The 24,701-nt window shown below is 40.1% G+C and overlaps 1 protein-coding gene across 4 annotated transcripts in view; it reads left to right on the top strand.

Annotated features, from left to right (window-relative positions):
* epha4a (eph receptor A4a) overlaps positions 1 to 24,701 on the top strand; it is a 39,967-nt gene that overhangs the window by 2,838 nt on the left and 12,428 nt on the right. For all 4 annotated transcript variants that reach the window (XM_073849589.1, XM_073849591.1, XM_073849592.1 and 1 more), the window contains exons 3-5: positions 735 to 1,398; positions 18,905 to 19,060; positions 23,408 to 23,743. In XM_073849589.1, the coding sequence (XP_073705690.1) occupies positions 735 to 1,398; positions 18,905 to 19,060; positions 23,408 to 23,743 (1,156 nt within the window). The remainder of the gene's footprint in view (positions 1 to 734; positions 1,399 to 18,904; positions 19,061 to 23,407; positions 23,744 to 24,701) is intronic.

The raw sequence follows: 24,701 nt of genomic DNA, 5'->3' as shown, positions 1-24,701 counted from the left end.
GAAACTCTCACCAGCAGGAAGCGTCAAACTCTAGGCCCCATAGTATTACAATGGCCTAATATGGTATTAATGGTGACCAGGAAGTCAGGGCGTTCTTGTAAATGTTGCCGAGCAGTGCATTTGTTTGGTATATGTGCTATGGTGTTGATGTATCCACATTTTAGTCTTAATTTTAAGGTTTTTAAACTAAAACCCCTTCCCATCCTTCTACTCACAGACTGACACAGGCCACATCTACTTTCCAAAAATCGATTTTGAAATATTAGAAGGCTTAAATATTACTTGCTGTTCTGAAAAATGAAAATGTCATCATTTACTCATTTCTAAACCTGTATGACATTTTTTTCCTCTGTGGAACACAAAAAGATATTTAAAAAATGTAATTGAAATGTTCTTCAAAATGTTTTGTGTTTTGCAGAAGAAAGGCAGTCATAAGGGTTTGTTGCGACATTAAGGAGAGTAAATGATGACATTTTTCCCATTTTTGGGTGAACTGTCCCTTTAATGTTTAAATCAGCACATACACAAGTGCACCGAATCTGGCAGATGTGTGATTAAATTCTCATTATCATATCGTAATCAATGAAATCGTTGCATCATTGCAGCTGTTGGTCTGTGGAACATCTCCAGCACCGGGACTGGAATTGTGTGCACCTGCTGTGACAAAAGTCTCCCCCAGTAGAATTTCTATAGGCCTACTTACCTCTCTGTCTTTCCCTCCATCTCTCTCACAGTGGGAAGAAGTGAGCATCATGGACGAGAAGAATACGCCAATCAGGACGTACCAGGTATGCAACGTAATGGAACCCAACCAGAACAACTGGCTCCGAACAGACTGGATCCCCCGTGGCGGAGCTCAGCGCGTCTACATCGAGATCAAATTCACTCTGCGTGACTGCAACAGCCTGCCAGGAGTCATGGGAACCTGCAAGGAGACCTTTAACCTGTACTACTATGAGTCCAACAATGACAAAGAGCGGTACATTCGAGAGAACCAGTTTACTAAAATCGACACCATCGCGGCAGACGAGAGCTTCACGCAGGTGGACATAGGAGACCGCATCATGAAGCTGAACACGGAAGTGCGGGATGTGGGAATTTTGACACGGAAGGGCTTCTACCTGGCGTTCCAGGATGTGGGAGCCTGCATCGCTCTGGTATCCGTACGGATCTTCTATAAGAAATGCCCCCTCACTGTTCGCAACCTGGCCCAGTTTCCAGACACTACCACCGGGGCAGACACCTCATCGCTAGTGGAGGTACGTGGATCCTGCGTGGACAACTCGGAGGAACGCGAGGTACCTAAAATGTACTGCGGAGCAGATGGAGAATGGCTGGTGCCTATTGGAAACTGTTTGTGTAACCCTGGCTATGAGGAACACGGAGGAACATGCCAAGGTAAGAGCTCAGATAACTCCCTCGCTCCATTTTTTCCAACTGAGTGTTTCACCAGGTTCTGTTCTGAGTCGAGATTTACACACCTCCCACACGGAAGGTAAAAAAATACCCTGATCGCCCATCAGTGATATATTCTATAATTTAAGATGAGATCATTATAAGAGAAGCTGACCTGGATGAACCTTTTCCCCCTCAGGGATGTGAGAGTTTACTCAGATGTAGACAGCTGGGTACTCGGCGGATCACTGTGGATTAAGCGAGTGTTGCTATTCGAGAGGTCTGGTTATGATTATGAATCGCCCTGTTTGATATCAAAACACCTCCCTGTGGATTTGTGCATGAGAAACGTTGGCGCTAATTATTTTGTTGGAGCAACAGCCGTGTGGTTTACGAGCAGAATCCGCTTAATTAGATCATGGGCCAAGGCTCTCATACCCTTTTCGCTCTCGTATCTCTCAAGAGCATGTGCGATGGTTTTCAGTTCACATTAAAGGGAATAGACGTGATTGGCAAAACACTGAAAGAGCAGAAGAGATAAAAGAAGAAAAGGAGAGGATCAGATAGATTGCTTCTGTCACCAGAGGGCCGTTTCTCTTTCTCCATGCTGGCTTTGATTCCCAGTGTCCGCAGTCAGGACATACGGCACGGAAAAAGCCGTGATATACTGTTTGGGGTAATGCGGAGGTCAGTGCAGGCAAAAAGGAAGAGCCAGAGGACATGTAGACAGTTTGAGCACGCCCTTTCTTTCTTTTCTGTCTGGTCCAGAAGAGGGTCATCGCTTGAGCAGGGTGATAAACGGCTGACTGGTCAGTCTAATGGCCTTTATTTATGAGCGCTATCTCAGCGGGCTAATTGCATGACAAATACGGGCTGTAATTTAGGGCTTCTGCGGGCTCAAGGGGGGCAGCCGGCATTCACCACGGGCGATCTCTCTCAGTGGATGTGCTTGTGTGGGTGGCTGAACGGGGTACACTGGGAAAGGCCATTCTCAGAGATCTGGCCGTTTTTCTTGGCCACTCTTTTATTAGCAGAGCTTGCTGGCAGCAGCCGGGTTCCCTACTCGCTCCTTAGCTTTCCTTCTCTCTCCCTCTGCTCTCTTTTGCCGTTCAGATATGTTGAAATGAAGGAAAGAGGCTGTAATTTACAAAGAGCGGAACGGCGTTTCCACACAGACATTTGGTGGAACGTTTTACTTAAATCATTTCAGGGCTCACAATGATTTCATTACTCTGAGATATTTGGAAGAGGGCGTTTTTAATATTTCTGTTGTTTGGCATCCGCAAAAGTTTTCAGGTTTCATTTCCCAACTCACACATCAATTAAAAACCCTTCAAGTACCAAAAGATGGTATGTAGAGGATAAATTGTAAAATTTTTGGTACTTATTTGCACAGGACTGAGCTATGAAGATGGCCTGCTGGCCCAGAGTTTTAAGTTAGTTGCTCTTCTGCATCACCAATTTTATATTTATTGATCTTGCACATCCATTTTAATACCTTGGATGTACAAAGGGATAGTTCATTTAAAAATGTCGTTCCAAACCTGTATGGGTTTCTTTCTTATGTTGAACATAAAAGAAGATGTTTTGAAGAATGCTGGTAATCAAACAGTTGATGGGCCCAATTGACTTAGTATTTCTTTCCCTACTATGGAAGTCAATGGGAACCAACAACTGTTTGGCTCTTCAAAATTCTTAAAATATCTTCTTTTGTTTTCAACATAAGGAAGAAAAGTATACAGGTTTGGAACAACATGAGGGTGAGTAAATGATGACAAAATTTAAATTTTTGGGTGAACTATTTCTCTAATATTTCTAAAAAAAAAAATTGTTGGCAGGGCAAGTATTAGTCACAACTACTGGCCAGCAGAAAAAAAAAATCATTATTGTTAAGCTTCGGTGCTTAAAATACATGTACAAACCCCCCCCCCCCCCCCAAAAAAAAAAAAACAAAAAAACAAAAAGCAAATAAGGACCAATAAAAACAAATCACATACAGTATTTAATAGCCAAATTCCAGATTTCAGTAAACATCCTTTATATATCCTTGGACCATCTTCTTTATATCCATCTAATTTCAACTTGAGCCTGTCATCAATGGCTGATTAAGCCATCACATGGCAACAGGCAGTTGTTTCCTCATTGAAGCGGGTTCAAAAGGTGGCTTTCTCTCCCAGCATGCAGATGCGAGTCACTGTCAGTTTAATAAGTCCATGTGTGCAGCCCAGGCCAGGGGAGGGATGCAGAGGTTCACCTTCAATGTGAGGGTGTAGGAGAGGGCAAGAACTTTCTCAATGGGGCGTCCCGAGGACATTTGTGAAAAAGCCCATTGAAAATAAGGGATACAAGCCCCCATACCCCAGAAGGCCTCAATGGGAGCCTCTCCCCAATTGTTGAGATGTCCTGATCGGGGATGGGGGCGAGAGGGGAGAAACACTAGACAGGGTCAGGGGTGACCCCTGGCTTTATCCTCGTCTCCTCCCCGAGAGACGGGGGTCATGGCCGAGATTTATTAAGACGTCAAAATTTTGACAGCTGCAGCCTAGACGGACAGGTCCAAGAACTGAAGAGCGAGAGAAGGCCACAAAACAGCCGCCGTTCGGTTGGTGAATGGAACTGAGACTTGGCCAGAGGATTTGGTGTCTTTTCTTCTTTATAAGAGTTTGTTGTTTTCTCACTGCTCATCTGCTGTGTTGAGTAGGAGGTGAGGACAGAGAGGAAATCTCCGCTTGTTAGTAGGCGTCCGGCAAGCTGGAGACGTGTAAAAGCCCGCTGAGGTGCTAGGCTGCAATGGAGAATGACAGCCCACTCTCAGTGTTTCACTACACTGTAGACGTACATATAGTTTAGTGAAACAGCATGACGACATGGAGAAAAATCCAACCAGCTAAAGCGAGTTTTCAGCTCTTTTGACTTTTACACGTGCCATAGTATTATCATGTCTAAAAAAATGAAAATGTCCAGAGAACATGAAAAACCAAGTGGCAGTGCCATGATACTTTTTGGTAAGTGATACTATGGTGTGTTTGATGTACCTTGCACTACAAATGCGATAATGTATATCAAATTACCATCTGAAACATCATTCAACCATGGTGCTGCCACATTATTTTTTAATGGGTGCTAATGTAAAACAGCTCACGCATATTTAAGTAATTAGAAAGCATAAAGGGTTTGAAAACTAGAGCATGATGGGAAGGTGTGATAATATGAAACACTGCTCTTTGAATCAGAACAGACAGCGGCTTGTGTAACTGGAAGGAAAACGATGCTTGACAAGACATTATTTATGTATGTAAGCTGAGATAGACTCTCCAGAGAGCGCAGTTTGTATCGACTTTACAGAGCAAAAGTACATTTTAGCTTTAATCACACATTAAGCAAATTGGCGTACTTGAGGAGAGGTATTGATCTGGATCTCATGTGTTATTGTTGAGGTACAGCTTTTTTTTTTCCCGGTGTAAACTTTGCACCTCAGCACCTGTATGCGCTTGTTTGTGTGCCTAATTAGAAAAAGCTTGCATGTGTATCTCATTGCTGTCATAATTATGAGCAGGTGTATGAGACTCATCATCCTCAGCTGTGAGCGTTTTTGCTCTTTTCTTTGTTAAACAATAGTCGCCGCCTGCCAAAATGCTCCCACCTATGAATATTCATCACTTCCTTTTTGCTTTTGATGGCAAGCACATATGTTGATTCCTGTCACGATCCTCCTCAGTTCTCCCCTATGAGCCCCTCCATCGTCCCTTGAATGGACTGTCAGCTGTCCCAGGAAAGAGAGATAGAGAGAGAGATGGAGAGAGGTGCCCTTTGATATCAAACAAATACGTCATTTGCATATTTTGTCCGTGAAATGCAAAGCCAGCAAACTTGTCTCTCAAAGACAATGCGGCTCGTCCTTTCAGCTGGAGCGAGCGAAGGTTGGGTCCATCCTCTTCGCTCTGTGATCATGGCAGCGTGCTGTATACGTTTGAAATAATTTGGATAATATGATTCGCGTGATTAAATCCAAATCTTTTGAATCGGCCGAGTCTGACGTTCAGAGTTCAGACGCTCCGGTCTGTCTGCGTCGCTCTCTCTCTGTCTGTGTGTGTGCAATTGCTTGCTCATGTGTGTGTTGTTCTCCTTGACCTCTTCCTGTCTATCATCATCCGGTGCTCCCATACGGAAGCTCCCCTGACAGCTCGCAGCCCTTCAGTTGTCATGTTGTGATGGATGCACCGGGGGCGGAAAACGGCCTGAAGGACAGAACTGGTGGGAAGGGTGAGAGATGGAGATGACTGTCCCCCTCCTACCAGACTGTTAGCATCCATGCTAATAAAGTTTAGGTCATAGATGAGGTGACAAATGCCCTTTTTGCCATTCTTCCAAATGTTATTTGATACAGCATTCGGAGTACCACAGTATTACCTTCTGATGCAATAGCTGTACCTTTGTAACATCATAGTAAGTTCTGTAACATATTTTAAGCTTAATTGTGACCCTGGACCACAAAACCAGTCATAAGTCATACAGCTATATTTTCTTTTATGCCAAAAATCATTCGGATATTAAGTAAAGATCATGTTCCATGAAGATATATGTCAATTTTGTACCGTAAATATATCAAAGCTTAATTTTTGATTAGTAATATGCATTGCTAAGAACTTCAAAAGTGATTTTCTCAGTATTTAAATTTTTTGCACCCTCAGATTTTCAAAGAGTTGTATCTCGGTTTAATATGGCTAAATAATCTGCTTTCAGATGATGCAAAAATCTCAATTTCAATTTCTGACCCTTATGGGTAGTTTTGTAGTCCAGGGTCACATTTTAGGACTGAGATGAGGTGACAAATGTACAGATTATGAAGAAAAATGTGGTATTACCATGGTATGTTTTGTAGTACCTGGTATGTTTGTAGGGTGAACAGGTGCTGTTTTTTTCGCTAAAGCTGTCCTCAGAAATGTCCCTGCTTCTTACTATGCATTCAAGTGGTGTTTGAATACACTATCATTTAGCACCATAGTAAACATATATCATGGTATTCTGATACCATCTTTGTACATTTTTTTACATTTCTGGATATTTTCTAGTATTGTAGTCACAGACTGCTGAAACTACATGCTAATGTGAACTAGCCAAACTGCTTGTGCCCATGCTAATGCTATTTGCCCTACAGATTATAATGAAGAAATGCGTCAAATGAAAATGGAGCATGGTAATACCATTGTGCTTGGTTTTACACTGTAAATTGTCTGTGCTCCGTCCCCAGAAATGTCCCCACTTGTTTAAATGTGACCCTGGACCACAAAACCAGTCATTAGGGTCAATTTTTTGAAATTGAGAATAATATATATCATCTGAAAGCTGAATAAATACGTTTTCCATTGATGTATGGTTTGTTATGATAGGACAATATTTGGCTGATATACAACAATTTGAAAACCTGAAATCTGAGGGTGCAAAAAAAAATTTGCAAAAAAAAAAATCAAAATATTGAGAAAATCACTTTTAAAGTTGTCCAAATGAAGTTCCTAGCAATACATATTACTAATCAAAAAATAGGTTTTGATATATTTACGATAAGAAATTTACTAAATATCTTCATGGAACATGATCTTTACAAAAAAAATACATATATTTTGACCCATACAATGTATTGTTGGCTATTACTACAAATATACCCGTGCTACTTAAGACTGGTTTTGTGGTACAGGGTCAGTTGATCAATACCATGGTATATATCAAAGTACCATAGTATGAGACCATACTTCTTTGCAAGGCAAAATATCTGAAATACCCAGATTAAGTAGAAACTATCCAGTGTCCTTGATAAATTCACAGCATTTCCCAAGAAAGTGTGTTGAAACTCTACGCTAAGCATTTTTTTGCTAATGCAAACTAGCCCGAGTTCCCTTTTGAGAAATTCTGATAGCGCTAGTCTCATCTCTCTGGTGTTTAATTATATTTTAATTACGCCGTCTGGCACACATTCATTACCGGCGGTCTGGATCCGTTAGATCAGAATAGCTGAGCTGAGCACAGATCTCTTTTAGCGTCACCGGTACAGCGGTGCGGACATCGCTGTCTCAGCGTCCGCATACCAGGGTAACTATCTTTTCGAGTGGATGAGCCTTATTGACTCACTGCTTGAGGGTCTGTCCTCCCATTCTCCCTGATTAACCCAGCATCCATTTAGTCGCTGCTCTCCACACATGCTTTATGCCAAAGGGTTTGTGTTCATTTGACAAGATGTCCATCAACGGTGGACATGAGCGCCCAACCCAGCTACTTTAGGCGATCCTCCCCGTCAGTTTAATGCCTGGTTCTTTTCTTTTCCCGCTCCATACATGAAGCCCTTAAGTTGGCTTCCATCCAGAAAAGGTCATAGGTCGGCCTGAGCCTGTGTCGGAGGCAGGAAAGCCCGAGCCATCATTTTCTTCTGAAAGAGTCGTTGAAGCTGCTGACCTGTTTTATGCATGAGGGGCACGGTTAACTTTACAGTCATTGCTACTGCTGCGCGTCTTTGTCTTTGGGTTTGATTTGGACGCTGCCAAAATTTTCTCTGTACAAATGCACCAGATGGAGCCCATGAATGCAGTTGTTCTTTTCTACTAATGAAGTGTTTATGAAGGCCTAATATGAATGGTTTGATTCATGATGATTGATGTCACAAATTAATCTTCTTGCTAGCAACTCGAACTGAACGACAAACCTTTTCTCTGCCCTCTGAATGACAGGAACTGAAGTGACTTGGTGTTTTCTCACTTAGGTAAATATGCGAATGCGAATGAAAGAAATGTTATTCATAGATGCGCACAAAAGCACTTTTTGAACTCTTCATTGCGCAAACATGCATACTCAGGGATTCCTGACTGAAGTGCTCTTCGCAAAACTCTCTCTCGGCACTTCTAGATTGAACGTCATTTAACAGATGTCAATTAGCTGAGAGCGTGTCTACGAGAACGGGAGCTGGAGAAAGGACAGACTTAGTAATGGGATTATTTCGGGGGTCGGCAGACCTGTTTCCACAATGCAAGGCAACAACTAGTGATTAGCCCGGAGGGGTCAGAGCGGCGACTTCACAATGCACATTAATAGTGGTAATTATTTGGAGGGGTTGAAGCATGGCTGAATCTAATGCCCGCCATTAGACTTGAGGGTTTATTCCATTCCTGGGGTTTTCGTTAGAGTGGATTGGTCTCTCTCAGACCAGCTGCTGTGGAAAAAGCCACTCGGTTTGTCACTGAATGCAATTAGTTTTGACTTTATGTCTTTGTTAGCGCTGAGAGAAAGACATGGAAGGGTGGGAGGCGAAGATGAAGAGCATTTGCTGAAGCACTTCTGTAGACGTAAATCTCACCAAGGAATTTCGAAACATAGGAATGGGGGCCTTATATAGAAGCACTGAAATGCTCAACATGTTGTTGCTTAGAAGTTTTTTGTCCCTAAAATGTAACAGTGAAATGACACAATAATTCAGTTTCCTTGAGGAGAAAAAAGCCGCAAAAGTAGCTAAGCTACATTTTTAGCTTGACAATACTCAACGTATTTCAAAAGAGTGTAGCTTTTTTAAGCTTTCAGTAACTTTTTCAAAAAGTAGTAGTTTAGCTTGACAAAATGCTACATTACTGGTCTTAGCTGGTCACTAATTCTCATAAATTCTCAAACACACAAACAAAAAGGTTCATTAATTCATTTGAAAAGTCCCTTCATGGCAATTTACTTGTTTTGTAGCAAAATAATGCTGTTTGTCATTGAATTCATCTATGATTATTTGTATATAGCTTTATTGATTTCATAAATCATAAATGAATAATTATTTTATTTTATTATTATTATTTTACATAGATTTAACAATTAAACTTAAAGCCCTTTACTTAAAAAATGTGACCCTGGACCACAAAACTAGTCTTAGGTAGCACAGGTATATTTGTATTTGTATTGTATTGTGTTCCATGAATATATTTTGTAAATATACCCTAAATATATCAAAAAATAAATTTTGATTAGTAATATGCATTTCTAAGAACTTCATTTGGACAACGATAAAGGCGATTTTCTCAATATTTAGATTTTTTTTGCACCCTCAGCTTCCATATTTCAAATAGTTGTATCTTGTAGCCAAATATTGTCCTGTCTTAACAAATCATACATCAGTGGAAAGCTTTCAGATAATGTATAAATTGACCCTTATGACTGGTTTTGTGGTCCTGGGTCACAAATATAATATAATTTTAAACATGTAAGAATATTTCTTTCTTTAATAGCTTCAGTGCAGCTACTTTCTGTCTCTTTCTCTCTATAAGCGTAGCTTGATCTCTTTTAAATGACGAGTAACTTGCAGCTCGGCAAGCTAAAGTTTCAGATGGCTTTCTCAACATTGTACAGTAATAATACTATTGTTCCGCCAGGTAAAACGAGATAAAAATAGTGTATTTTTCTGAGTGTTCACTAGAAAGAAGAGTGTAATCTGAGTTTCTTTTTTTCCATGCAGATAAATCGACTTTTCATTTATACAACATAACACCCACTCGAGGTTTTTATTACACCAAAACATTTCAACCGATCAGCTAGTAAGGAACCAAACTCATACATTTTATAATTAGCACACACACACGCACACTCCTCTTGGCTCGTGAATGACCTTTAACAGGATTACAATGTTGTGGGCCTCCTCTAACACATGTGGCTTACTTAAATAAGCTGAGTGTGTTACTCTCAACAGACTCCCAGTGTATTTGTGTGTGTGCTCACACACAGACTTTGCAATCTAACCACACATGCATTTCTCTTATTTTTTTAGATTTGCACTCCTCAACCTTCAAAAACTAACACACGTGACTAAAGCAAAGCAGTAGTAGTGCTGTGAAGTGTAATTCACTCATCGTTGTCGTGATGTTGACACATTTACCCTTTAATATCCTCTCCTGGACATTAATCCGAGAACCCAGAAATGCTTCGTGCTCGCTCACCACCTCGTCCACACACACCTCTGAGCTTGTGGCCGCACACTCACAGTAACCACAACCCATAACCCTTTGCATGTGCATTCAGTATGTCTGAGGAATTCTTACGCAGTGTCGAATTTTGGCTCACTCGAGAAGGGGGAAAAAAAAATTCTAGTCTTAATGTTGCTTATTTTCACTGTAAGTTGTTACTGCTTTCTTTGGCTCTGATTTGATGCATGTAATCAAACCGTTAGATTTTATCCATTCCGTTTGAGATTTAAAGAGTCTGCCTGTTTCTCCACTGCAATGTTCTCCATGTCATGAGCTGTTCTCTGTAGTTTTTTTTAAGGCACAGATTGCTCGCTAAGCGAGAGCGTCCATTCAGCGGGCAGCACAGTGCATTCTCCCTGTCTTTGTGTGGCAGCCTCCCTTTGAAGGCCCTTGGCTAAGAGGAGGTGGGGGACTGAAGCCGACAGCGAGAACATTAGCATGTCAAAAGCTCCTAGAATCAATAAGGGCCTTTTTCTATCTCTCTTTTTCCCTCTCATTCTCTATCTCTCTCCCTCTCACTATATCTCTACCCAGAGGCCACGACCCTTTCTGGCAACAACCAGCACCGTACAGACCTTCCCTTCATTTGTCTATGTTCACCAACTTCAGCATAGGTGCTGTCTGGACAACCGATGCTATAAACAGACCTTAAGCATTATTAGGACTCAAACTTGCGTTGACTTGAGCACCACAACTGTAGTTCGTATTTTAAAACACAAATTTCTTAAAGTGTTTGTCTTGGAGAATTTCTTTTTGTCTCCACCATGGCTGTCAAAGCACATCCCGCCGCTACTGGCTGTGGCCCAGTTGAGAGTAGCCCTTTGCAGTCTCTGCGGTCTGGCCGCTGAACAAAACAAGTGGACGGGACACGACCCATTCTCGGCAGCATCAGCTCTTCAAGAGTGCACTACTTAGCCAGGGTTCATGCCGAATGCACCGGCCCGACCCCTTCTGCAGAATTTAATATAGCGGTCCAGAGAGAGCCCATTGCCAAGCCTGCTTGAAGCGAGTGCTATTTGCTAATGATTGTAAGAGTAATCCTGCCTGTGAGATGTGTTGAAAGAGACAGACAGGGCTGAAGGGGGTAGTTTATGGAGTGCCAGAAAAGCAATTGCAGGCCAGAGCATTTGCAGTGAGGGGAAAAATGTTGGCTTTGCAATGAGGGGACAATGATTCTGCGCCCTCTGGAGCGAGGCAATTATGACCACGAGTGAGTAGTGGAAAAAGACACAAACAGAGAAAGAAAAAAAGAAATGAAAAAAGAACAAGAGACAGAGAAAGTGAGAGAAACTTGAATAAAGTCAGTGAGATTATAAAAGTGAGAGAGAACATTTCTGGAACTGGGACGTGAAATGATACTACCATGGTTTTTGAGCTTTTATCTTAGTAGTACAATATTTTTGGAAGTATCTTGATATGCTATGCTCTCAAAGAAATGTATTTTTTTCCTGTATCATGTCATTTCCATTTCAGTACCATAGTATATTTTAAAGTACCACAGTATTAACATTAACCAGGGTTGATGTACAATGCCAATGGCATTGTTTTTGTTGACTAAAAATATTTGTAGTTGTAGTTTATTTAAATAAAACATAAATACAGTAAAATATTAATAAAAAGTACTAAAAAGCAAAAAATAAAAATGACTGATAAAAATGAAAGAAAACTGAAAATATAAAAATACTATATTTATTATATAATAAATACTATATTAATATATGAATAACACTAAAATAACTGCATGTAAATACTTAAAATAAATTCAAGTACCTAAAAGTGCTGGGTTAAATGCTGGGTAGTTTTATTTAACTCAGCTATTGTTTAAATGTCTGGCTTAAAATGAACCCCAAATAGGTTCTAAATTCAAAACCAGACACATAATTACTAGAGGCATAAGTAATAATCAAAAGCTGATAATTTATTGAAAAGCAGTTTAAAAATGTTTATTATTTAATTATTGTTTATTCAGCTTATTATTAAATGTTCATTTATTGAACATAATAATAAATGTTAACATTCCCAACTTTGAGTTAATTTTAAGCTAGAAAAATAGTAATTTTTATCAATAGTTGAGTTAAATAAGACTAACCAGAAGGTTGGGTTAAACATTTAAACATTTAACCCAACCGCTGGGTCAAAATAACCCAATCGTTGGGTTTGACCATATTTCACCCAACATTTTTAAGAGTGCATAAAGTGTTAGAAACAACAGTTAAATAAAAGTAGTCCATATGGCTAGTATTACAAGGATTTTTGAAGAGTCACTGAAAAATGTTGCTTTTTCCCCTAGTTATTAGCTCAAATTGCTTACATTTTGGTCTATATCTCATTTTACTACATAATGTTTGCGAATATCTAGCTCTACATGTTTTAGCGACATGACGGTGAGTAATGAGTGAATTTGCATCTGTCAGATGAATCTTGCTTTCGCATATACACACATTGCAAGGCAGCTCCTCCTTGTTTGCTATGCAGGAATTGTTAGGAATGTGAGACGTTTGGCCCCCTGCCTCTCTCAGCTGCCCGCTCCCCTCAGAGGACAGTAGACAAGACAATGAGCTGCATTTCAGAGAGACTTCACCTCCACATCCCTGCTGCCGCACTGTCCCTACCCCCACAGCGGACTGAGCGGAGAAAAGAGTGTTTTCTTGTCACCTGCCTGAGCCAGCCCTTCATAAAGAACTTCCTGAAATGCCGTGAGTGTGTGTGTAGGTGGAGTTCCTGTCTATCAGATCCGAACCTCTGGCTGGGATCTTGATATGATTCAGAAAGACCTACCCTGGAGTTGTTGTCTGTACTGCTTTGCCCCCTTCTGCCTTTCCCTCAAAAGCTTTACACAGCCCTCTGTATAAAACACAGCAACACACACACACTTCTGTATAGCAGATGGCCACGTAATAATTTACCTCAGAGCGTAGCTCTCGCACATAAAGGTTAACACGCGTCCTTTGTGTATGTTCGCCTCTAGCTGTATCTCCATACCTTACTTCGGTAAGACCTTGGGACTGTCTTTAGAAAAGTTTGAGGAAACTTTTGACAGGTTGGTGGGGATCAGAGAGCGAGAGAGGGCAAGGGAAGGGTATGCAGAAGCGGAGACAGACAGAAGAGCGATAAATAAAACCTAGGCGAATATATGGAGATTAAAGCCAGTAAGCTTTGACGCAGCTTGGCCCCTTGCTGACAAACGAGCTTCTCAGGGGTTAGAGCCACATCAATCACGGCATCATCTCACACACGCGCACTGCGCCGATGAGGAATGTTTGCATGCAGCCAGTGGATCAAGGTATATCAGTCACTGCAGATGTAATTAATAAGCAGAAGAAGGCGGGAACCGATCAATGAGGGAATTGGTGTGTTCGTGCTGGAGGGCAGAGATGATAATCGTCTTTCTTTCTCTCGTTCTGTTTTGCGCTGTACTTCTTTCTCGGCTCATTCAGGCATGGCATCAGATAAGAGTGAAAGCGGTGTTTGAAAAGACAGAACTTTGTGGGGAATTTTGTGGAGGTATTCTGTATACACATCATATAAGAAAAACATTTATTTAAATGACAACATATTGATAAAAAATATAGACTGCCGCTCAAATTTGGGATCCGTAAGATTTGAATGGTTTTTTAAGACGTTTCTTATGCTCATCAATAATCATTTATTTGATTAAAAATACAGAAAAACTGTAATATTGTGAAATATTGTTTCAGTGAATATATTTTAAAATGTAATTTGTAGGAATACATTATATTTTAAAGTATATTAGAATAAAAAACACTATTTTATATTGCAATGACATTTTGCAATATTACTTTTTTCTGTATTTTTCATCAAATAAATTCAGCCTTGATAAGCATAAGAGACTTATTTAAAAAACACGTCTTGAGCAGCAGTGTGTATTATTTAATATTTCACAGGCTATATACAGTATATTCTGTTAAGAGTAAAATAACAAACATGTGAAGTGACAAGGACAAGCAAAGAACTGCATAAAAGGCTGTAAACTACATAAATGTCATGAAAAGTCCCTGATATTCTAACATGAACCTGGAAACGCATGAGATAATGTGTATGTGTGTGTGTGTGTGTGTGTGTGTGTGTGTGTGTAAGGTGGATTAGCCGCTGCTGCTGATCCTCCTGAGCAGCGGCTTCAGAGATAAGCCAGCATCATAAAAGTGTCATAAATATGTTAGCCATTAGCTCACGCAAACCCACAGGTCTTGACTTCACTTTCACTGTCTTCGGCAAGTGGGTCTTTGTGTGTATGTGGGTGGATGTGTGTGTGTGTGTGTGTGTGTGTGTGTGTGTGTGTGCGAAAGAGACTTTCTTTTTTCTTCTTCAGAGAAGCAGCCAAATTGTCCAATATGCTTAATAATTTCTAATCAATTTCTCAGTCACATTTCTAGACTTGAACATTTTTTAATGCAATTATGGGACAATTTTAGAGAAATGTTGGAAATAAACATGTGGAAAATAGTGTAATGTACCAAAATTTGTAAAACAATATTATGCACATTTCTGAATAAATTCCTAGTTCCCCATTTTTCCATTTCTATTTTTCTCCAGTGTCCCCTGAAGTGAAACTTTATTCACAAATTGTTTTTAGATTTGCATAAATTAAATTAATTAGGGCAGGATGTGACGAAGAAAAAACTGGGTAGAAATAGAAAGCGATATAGACAGAAAGAGTCTGACTTCACTTGTGTGTGTGAGGAGAGAAATACAACCTGGCAGAGTTTAGTCAGTGTTGAATTTCCAAGAGGACACACACACTCTAAAGACCACCCAGTGCTGAAGCTCCATTCCCTCTCATTTTCCTGTCCCCCTCTCCCGTTCTTTTCTTTCCATTTCTCCTCAAATTTCTCTTTATTTTTCCTGCAGTTTTACCTCTTTGTCCGCTATTTATTTATTTGCGATCGCCTGAATAGAAACCACCGATGTTGACGCAAGTATCATCAGACCTCTTTACGTGTCCAACCGAACGTCCTCGGATTACATCCGTCTAATTGAAGTCCTTTTGTCCCGCCTGGAACATCTTTCAATGCTCATAAACCGCCACACATACTTTGTAGAATTTCATAATTCATCCGCTTCCCAACACAATGCCCCGATCCGCTTTTGTCCTCAACTCCACCCTGCGTTTTGTCTTTCTATGCAGGACAACAGGTGACTGTTTTAAGGTCTAAAGCCCATAGAAAGCATTCAGAGCTCTGAGATGGTGTCTTCATTTAGAAGGACGGTGGGACGAAAGCGCTGACCCTGAATATTAGTGCATGGGCTGATAATTACGACCCTATTATGTAACAGGCAGTAAGCTCATCTCTTCAGTCATCCTCCGGAGTGGACAATGAGACCGTGATTGTCCCACTATTGTCCAGCTCAGTGGTCATAGGCTTCATGGAGAGAGAGTAGGGCTGGGAGATTAATCGAAAAATAATCGAAATCGACATTCAGAACCTATAATCGTTAAAATTTTTCCAGGAAGATTATTTCAATTACTTTCCCTTTAAAAAACACAAGCGCTCCGTTCCGATATTCCGCCGACATGTCGATGGAGAGCTTAAACAGTATTTATACAGTAAAAAGTATTTACAGGATATACAAGGGTAATTTTATTTAGAGATACTGCTTATTTTCTACTTTTAATATGAAAAACATTGAAAATTATTTATTTTGTTTCCAATAGTGCAAGTTATTTATTTTCACTAATTTAAGAAAAATGTGACTTTTCGTTTTAAGCAATGCTTGCTTTAATTTCAGTTGTTCAACACTGATGTTCAATTAATAATCATAGATCGTAGATAGTGTGTTTCCTTCAATTATTTTAAAATCAAGTAATGCACCCTTCATCCAAAAATCTCTCGCTTGTAAAATGTGAACATATTTACTGTACAAAACTTGTCAGTGAACTATGAGGGCAAAAAAATAAATATTATATAAATATAATTAAATATAATTTTATTAATAAATAAAATAATCGTTCATTAATCGTAATCGGGTTAAAATGTTCAATTAATCGAGATTTTGATTCTAAGCCAAATTGCCCAGCCCTAAGAGAGAGTGGAAAGGTCAGATCTGTAGGGGGGGGATGAGAGCTGTGTGTGGAATTGAAACCAGGAGCTGTTAGGGGTCTCATGAGGGACCTAGGATGGAGGACTTAGGAAGGGAGGGGACAGCTGGTCGTCTTCCGTAAGGGTCTGGGACTGAGAAAACACTCGGGCTCTTAAGCAGGTGGAGGGTGTTAGATATCCTAAGTGCTTGAGAAAAGTGCTACAAGTCAACGAGTGCATTCGGTTATAAACAAGCTCCTGCACTCGAGGTCTCTTGATCTCTCGAAACACCTCCAGTATCCTACCGTGGTTTTAAGCTTCCCAAGAATCCTCTTCAGTTAACTCCGTCCTGCAGCCGGTGTTAATATGAACCAAAGCTGATCAGATGAAGCCTCCAGCTCTAATTCCCATCATTCCCCTCCAACGCATGGCAACAAAGCTCACCGTCCACTGGAGGTCGCGACCCAGCTCCGCATCTCTTCTCCCCTGAGCTCGTCCTATCTTTCCGTCCCTCACCCCCTACTGTTGTTTTATGGATCTCGTTTAGAAGATGACAAAACTGTGTTAATCTTCTCTCAGAAGATGTACGTTAACCCCCTCCTCTGATCAAGCATGCTGTTGCGGCTGATTGCGAGTGATTGGTCCCTGGGAAGACTGTGATGGAGGGAGAGATGAAACGGAGAAATGGAAGAGAGTGGAAGGTGGTGATTCCCGGGGGTGAGCACTAATGCGGCCCCAGGGTTCCTGACACTTATGTGAGAAAAAGAATTGGCCAGCAAAGAGAGAAAATAAGAGAGAATGAGGCAGAGTGATGAGGGACACTTGTTTGAAGTACTCTGTGTCTTGACCTCCTGCATCTTGTCTGTCCTTTATATTTGTGGAAAGCAGAGATCTTTTCGGTCCTCACTTGAAGTGGTGCTGGTGAAGTAACGATATTACAAACAATCTGTATTTCACATTTAATTTGCATCTATATTTGAGACTAGTGATATTTCACTGTGGCTACATGGCTGTTCAGGAGCAGTGCAAATTGGCAATCGTGCTAGATTTTAAGGAATCAGTTTTACTCCTAAATTCAAATTTCCTTAGAATTTACCCCCATGTCATCCAATATTTTCATGTCTTTCTTTCTTCAGTCGATTAAAGTTTTTGAGGAAAACATTCCAGGATTTTTCTCCAATGAGAGCCAATTGGTTGCAGTTTCAATGCAGCTTCAAAGGGCTCTACATGGTCCCACCCAGGGAATAAGAATCATTTTCTAAAATAAATTAAAGAGTATAAACTTTTAACCACAAGTGCTCGTCTTGCACAAGGTTTATGACTTAACACATTACATACGTTGTAAGTACAATTTTTTTTTTTTTTTGATGCCTAAATTCATTGTAAATTGAATTTTGCTTTCTTTCATACTTAGATGCAAAACCACAAAAATGAGAATTGCCCCAATGTTTGATTTTCATACAAGAGGCCAGTCTGTGACGTCTGGATCTTCTGTTGGTCTAACATCTTTTTAGTTTGTGAACTTGCCAGGTCACCAGTTCACCAAACCCAAACTTTTGTAGGCAGTGAAAGACAAATATTCCTCACATTTGTTCGCATTCGTATGAATGTAAGTGAATGGCACACAAAGCCTAGTGTGACCGCCCTTTAAGGGCCGTCCTCTCGACACACGAAAGCTTGTTTGTCCTATTTGTCATATGAAAGCCTTGTGTTTCTTTCCCATAATGCTTTGCTAAGAGCATGTATGATTATCGCTAGGAGCATTATTGTGATTTGTGATATTCGGCGTGGAGCGTTTATATTGATAGGGCCTTTTAGGGAAACACATCTGTAAACTATCTACAGATCAATAAACTCTTAGATAAATGTCATAAATAGCGGCTTTATTCATGTTCAAATGCTATCTGTACTTGTGCGGGTATCGATGGCTTTGTTGGAAAAAAAAAGTCAATAAAAGACCTCAAAGCATTCCTTTGTCTCTGTCACCGTAAATAGGAAATTATGCTGTGTGTTTGTGTGTGTGGCATATTAGAAGGAGCAACAGAAAAAGAAAGAAGGAAGCAGAAAGACAAACAAACAAAGGAAGAAAAGAATAAAGCTGGAGGAAGGACAAAAATGGGTGAGAAATAAAAGCGGACAAACTTGAAAAGAGAATGAAAGAGAAAATAGAGCTGGAGAACAAATGCTGAGAGGGAGAGAGAAAGGGCTTGGCTTGGGTGTTGGGATTAATGACAGTGCATTCCTCTAGTATCACTTCCTCTCTTCATTAGTGTCATAAAGCCGTGCACTGCTGTCTGTCATTCAGACATTCCACACCACTCCCTTACAGTGTGTTTCACATAAACATTCACACTCAGAGTGCCGTTATGATTGCTGGAGGTGATAGAGTTAGAGTTCCATCTCAAAATGATGAGCTACTGTAGCAATATATGTTAAATAGTTCATGATCATTAACGTCTCAATTTTCTCTCACTTTCTTTCTCCTCACAGCCTGTAAGATCGGTTACTACCGAGCGCTGGCAACAGACGACAGCTGTTCTAAGTGTCCCCTGCACAGTTACTCCATTAGGGAGGGATCCACTTCCTGTGCCTGTGACAAAGGCTTCTTCAGGTCTGAGACAGACCCTGCTTCTATGCCTTGCACACGTAAGTGTATTTAACTTTCACACTGACTTCATGGCTTAATATAGTCTTTGTGCATCACCTCTGGTTTTTGGAGCAACTTCAAGACCATTTGTAGTCCAAAGTACACTACTATTCAGATGTTTGGTGTAGGTAAGATTTTTTATTTTTTTTTGTGAAAGAAATCTCTTATGTTATGGAAGTCTGTTTCCACTACTGAATAAAAAATGAAAAAGGTATTTGTGACTTTTTATCTCAGAATTCTGACTTTTTTTCTCAGAATCGTGTGATACAAACTCGCAGTTCTGACTTTTTTTTCACAATTCTAAGAAAGAAAGTTATAATTGTGAGATATAAACTTGCAATTCTGAGAAATAAAGTTAGAATTGCGAGATACCACAATTGTGATTTTTTTTCTCAGAATTGCAAGATATAAACTCTTATCTATATAAAGAATTGCAATAAAAAAAAGTCAAATTCTGAGGGGGAAAAACACACATTCTTTTTTACCTTTTTTTTTATAAATAAAAAATAAAAAAAGTAATTGCAATTTTTAAAATCTCAGAATTCTGACTTTTTTCTCACAATCGTGTGATACAAACTTGCAATTTGGACTTTTTTCTCAGAATCTTGAGATACAAAATTGGAGTTCTGACATTTTTTCTCAGAATTTCATGATATAAACTCAGAACTTCGGAATTGTGATATATAAATTTGCCATTATGAGAAATAAAGTTTTTTCTCAGAATTGCGAGATATAAACTCGCAATTGCAAATTAGTCCAATTCTAAGAAGGAAAAAGACTCAATACAAACTCGCATTTGCACAATTTCACAATTTTGATTTTTTTTTAATCTCGCAATTTAGACTTAATTTCTCAGATATGTGAGTTTATATCTTGCAATTCTGACTTTATAACTTGCAATACCGTTCAGAGAAAAAAAGTCTGAATTGCAAGATGTAAACTTGTAATTGTGAGAAAAAAAATCTGAATTTTGAGACAGAAAGTTGTAATTACTTTCATATTAATGCTTACCAATCCTGCAACTATTTGGTTTAAAAAAAAAAGGAAAAAAAGTAGTATTTATATAATAAGCTGCAATGTGGACTAGATTATGCTTGTAGTCAAAAGTCTGGCAGCGTGAGGCTAAAAACACAGACGTAAACAAACCACCCTGGACATGAGTAATCATTAGACCAGGTCAGGGATTTTGAACTGAGGAAGCACATATCACTCAAGAGAACCAGCACCGCCTGGACTTGTATTAGACTGCAGCTGTTCACTTCACACACCAGTGGAGCTGTTTTCCTAAAGGCTACTTACTAAAGTTGAGAACAAAATAAAGTGTTTGACAGTGACAAATTATTGGATGTTTAATTGCAGCGGATGTTATTTTGTGTCTTTTATTCCTCCGTTGCCTAATCAAAAAGTTTTGTGACTGACTGAATATGTGTGTGCGTAGCAGTGAGTTGGGAGGAGCCCTGTCATGATGAGTAAAGATATATATGTGTGTCAGACCCTGAGGTGAGTCATAGACTTGATAACAGTGTTCTGCTTGTTAAATTGAGACCTGCACTGTAGCTTCGACAGTCTACGCGCCACAGCTCTCAGCCAAGACGACAGGGTTAATCGTAAAAACTGAACACACGTCAAGTCGTTCATGACACGGTCTTTCTCACATATGAATCACTCAGGTTTTTGCACACACACACACACACACACACACACACACACACACACACACACACACACACACACACACACACACACACTCTCAAGTTGGTGTGATCAAAAAAGCATTACGTGATAAATTTATTAAAGATCTCTGGGAAAAGGGCAGAGAGGCACCCAGGCCAGATGTGTTCACGGTGTCAGGTTTAATGGGTTTTCCAGATCTGAATGATCAGGGGCGGCAGGTGGGGGGAAAGGGCCCTCATGCACCTATCGCCCGCCCGGACGTGCATTCTACGTATCGGATTGTCTTTCTCGCTTTCTCTAGCCTCTTTAATTGGAGCTCTCTTTCATATCGCCGTCTGTCGTTCACCCAGAAGCACCCGTCACATACTCAACAGCCAAATCGCTAAAGGCGCACGCAAAGAAATGAGATAAAAAGGCGCTAGGTAGCAAGGGAGGGAAAAAAGCGGGATGCGAGAAAGTGGGGAGACAGACAGCGAAGAGGCGCGCGAGAAACGACCCCATTACGCTTGCCGAGCCGAACCTCTCTCTCTCGCCTTATCGTATTAAAATGCAGCGAAGCCAGTCGACTTAATCAGCTCCTGTCAATCACGGAGCGTGTGGCACAGAGCCACCGTGGGAGCGTGCTCGGTTCACCCCAGTCTGCCGGATGGATACAGGAGCCACATACTTAATACAGGTTAAACAGAGTTTAAAGACCATTTACACTTAAAGCTCAGCCAGGAGGAATTCAATCTAATCCAGACCTAGGTCAGATATGTGTTTGAAGTGTTTAAATGATTTGGAGGATATGGAGATATTTGAAAATGGCTTTTGCCATATGCGGAGACCTCAAGGAGGGATAATGAGACACATCTTGTTTGAATGTTTGTCCTCTTCACTCACTTCATCGAGTTTGATGTTGGGCATGTGGTAGTTGAGACCACACATAGGAATCTCAAGGGAAGTCTTTTAAAAAAGTCAAGTGAGTCATTTTTGATAAAGTACAAGTTAAATATGCCAACTTTGGCATCAGTTGTGTGATTTGGAAACTTGTCCGGCCAGTAGAAGATGAGGAGACTTGCTTCAAAAGTTAATTTGCGTCTTCATTACAGCAATGTGATTCAAATGTGACCCATGTGGAACCTTTTTTTTTTTTTACATAAGAGCTTTTGTAAAATTCGTATGTGCAAGGTTTTCTGTGCAAAAACACTCAGTTATGCTTCTTGTTATTGTAAATTGGTATTTGTTATTATATTAATTAAAAGGTGGATATCTCTTACTCCTCAGATTTCATAATGATAACAAAGACTTTAAAAACCTCACATCCTCTGGAGTTTCAAATAAGATCTCAATAGTGTCTCAGGCTGTCAAGTTTGAACATTTCTTATCCGGTTTTCACAAGTGATCTGCTCTGTAAAATCCAGATTAGTTTTCTAATAATATAAAAACACTATAATGTATAAGGGATAGTTCATCCAAAAATGAAAATTCTGTCATTAATTACTTATCCTCATGTTGTTACAAACCTGTAAGACTATCATTCATTTTCGGAACACAAATTAAGATATTTTTGATGAAATCTGAGAACTTTCAGACTGATTTAACAATTCTATCACATCTTTTTATGTTTATTTCTCCTCAGGAATTTCAGGACAAACATATATTTAAGTTCATAGCTTAATATAACAACCTGAATTCAATCTACATTTGAACATGTCTTGTCCAGTTTTCACAAGTGACCTGCTCTGTAAACTCTAGATTAGTTCTCTAATAATATAAAAACACTATAATGTTTAAGGGATAGTTCATCCAAAAATGAAAATTCTGTCATTAATTACTCACACTCATGTCAATGCAAACCCGTAAGACTATCATTCATTTTCGGAACAGAAATTAAGATATATTTGATGAAATCTGAGAACTTTCTGATTTAAAACTTCTATCACTTCTTTGTTTATTTCTCCTCAGGAATTTTAGAACAAACATCTATATTCAAGTTCATAATTTAATATAACATAACCAAGAACTCAATTAAGTCTCCTGAGCAACCTATGAGCAATAAAATGTTCCTCTGGGCAAGCTTTGGGAGAAAGTCAACCTGGGATTGCTGATTTAGAAAACCATATTTATGATGAGAACGTCATTGCTATACCAGAAATGGCAACGAGGGCGACCAAATTAGCATTTATGAGATCCCTATCAGCAAGTTGCTCAATTATGGAGATGTAATCATTCTCTCTCTCTTTCTCGCACACTCTCTCGCGGGTTGAGTGTATTTCCTTTTTGCGCAGCTAGCACTGCGTCGCCTGTGGTGCTGGTTTGTCATAAATGTAATTATCTTTAAATTCAGCAGTGCCTGGTTTACGAAAACACCACGGAGAGAAACAGCGCAAATGTACACAAATACACACAAGCACACAAACAGACTTGTATCCGTCATAGGCTGTAACATCATCTGCCTGCAGTGGTAATAAAAGGGGGTGTGTATGTGTGTGCGGGTGTGTATTTGTTTGCCATTGAAGATTCCCTTGCCAAGGGTGTATTTTGAGATCAATCTCTGCCAAAGTCATAATCCTGTTTTGTTTGTTCCAAAACTTCTAGACATCACTGTAGCGGAAATGAAACATAAATCATGTGCATATTTTGTCATAGTGTTTCTAAACTGTTTCTTTTTCCAAAATTGTTTTTCGTAGAGCCCCCATCTGCTCCTCAACACCTTATTTCCAACGTGAACGAGACCTCTGTGAATCTGGAGTGGACTGCTCCAGCATCCTCCGGTGGCAGGCAGGACCTCGCTTACAACGTCATATGTAAGCGGTGCAGTTCTGATGGTCAGCGCTGTCAGCCCTGCGGCAACGGCATTCATTTTTCCCCTCAGCAGCTGGGCCTGCGCACCACCAGGGTTTCCATAAATGACCTGCAGGCTCACACTAACTACACATTTGAGATCTGGGCAGTCAATGGGGTCTCGAAACAGAGCCCTGGACCAGAACAGGCGGTGTCTGTGACGGTTACCACCAACCAAGCGGGTAAGTGTGCGGTTTATGTTCACAAATTATTGTTAAACATGATATTCCCACTATTATGACTTCATTAAATACCAAGCTGATGTCGTCATGTGATCTGGTCACAGGCTGATGTGTTGAATTTGTCACCAGAGTCTGATACAAAACACTCATCAAGTCACTAATCAGCTTTCCGTCTGTGATAGTGCTCTGTCTTATATCACCGCAGAGAAATTTCTAATTACTCACAGTCTGTGTCTGTCAGAATGGATTTTTATGATATTAAACCGCGTGTCGGGTCAAATTGCACATATGTGCATTTGTTGGCTGCTCACATTTGTTTGCGTTGAGTGGACTATTAACTTTTACAAGGTGTTTAATTTCGGGTTCTTGAGAAAGCGTGAGACAGGAAGTCTTTTTGTCTGGCTTTGGGGATTTTGCGTGTAGGGCCCCCAAGAGTGGGGTCTTCCAAGAGTCTTTCTCACCAGCATTGTCTTGGAGAACTCTGATTGTAATAGCCATCACACCTGTCTGTACACTCTTCAAACAGACCTTCACTCCTGACCGTCTGTTCTTATCTTTTATAACCCCATATATCGGGGCTCTGAGCAGACCTTTCCCTGCAGCACTGAAGCACCTATTGGTGCTTGCTAAAGGCCACATCAGTATTAATATTTCTGCTATTTCTAGCAGCCACTCAGAAAAGCTTTGGAACTGCATAGCAGCAAATCAAGCTAATATAAATATTAAACACTGATCTGTTTATAATTATAATTTTCATCTGTACTAAGTAATTGAGCCAGGATTGTTTCATGGTCTGGCTTCCCTTTTGGCAACTGTAGAGTGTCATTGATAAAACCCGAAAGATTACAGATAAGCATGTGCTCCCTAGTTGACTGCATCAATGGACCTACTGTAGTAGCAAAGTGGAGAGAAGGAAAAGAATCAGAAGCACTTGAATGATTGTCATAGTGGATCCAGA

The sequence above is a fragment of the Garra rufa genome, chromosome 10, assembly GCF_049309525.1.
Source record: "Garra rufa chromosome 10, GarRuf1.0, whole genome shotgun sequence".
NCBI classification, from domain to species: domain Eukaryota; kingdom Metazoa; phylum Chordata; class Actinopteri; order Cypriniformes; family Cyprinidae; genus Garra; species Garra rufa.
Note: the sequence above shows the minus strand (reverse complement) of the source record. Positions and strands in the feature narration are given on the sequence as shown.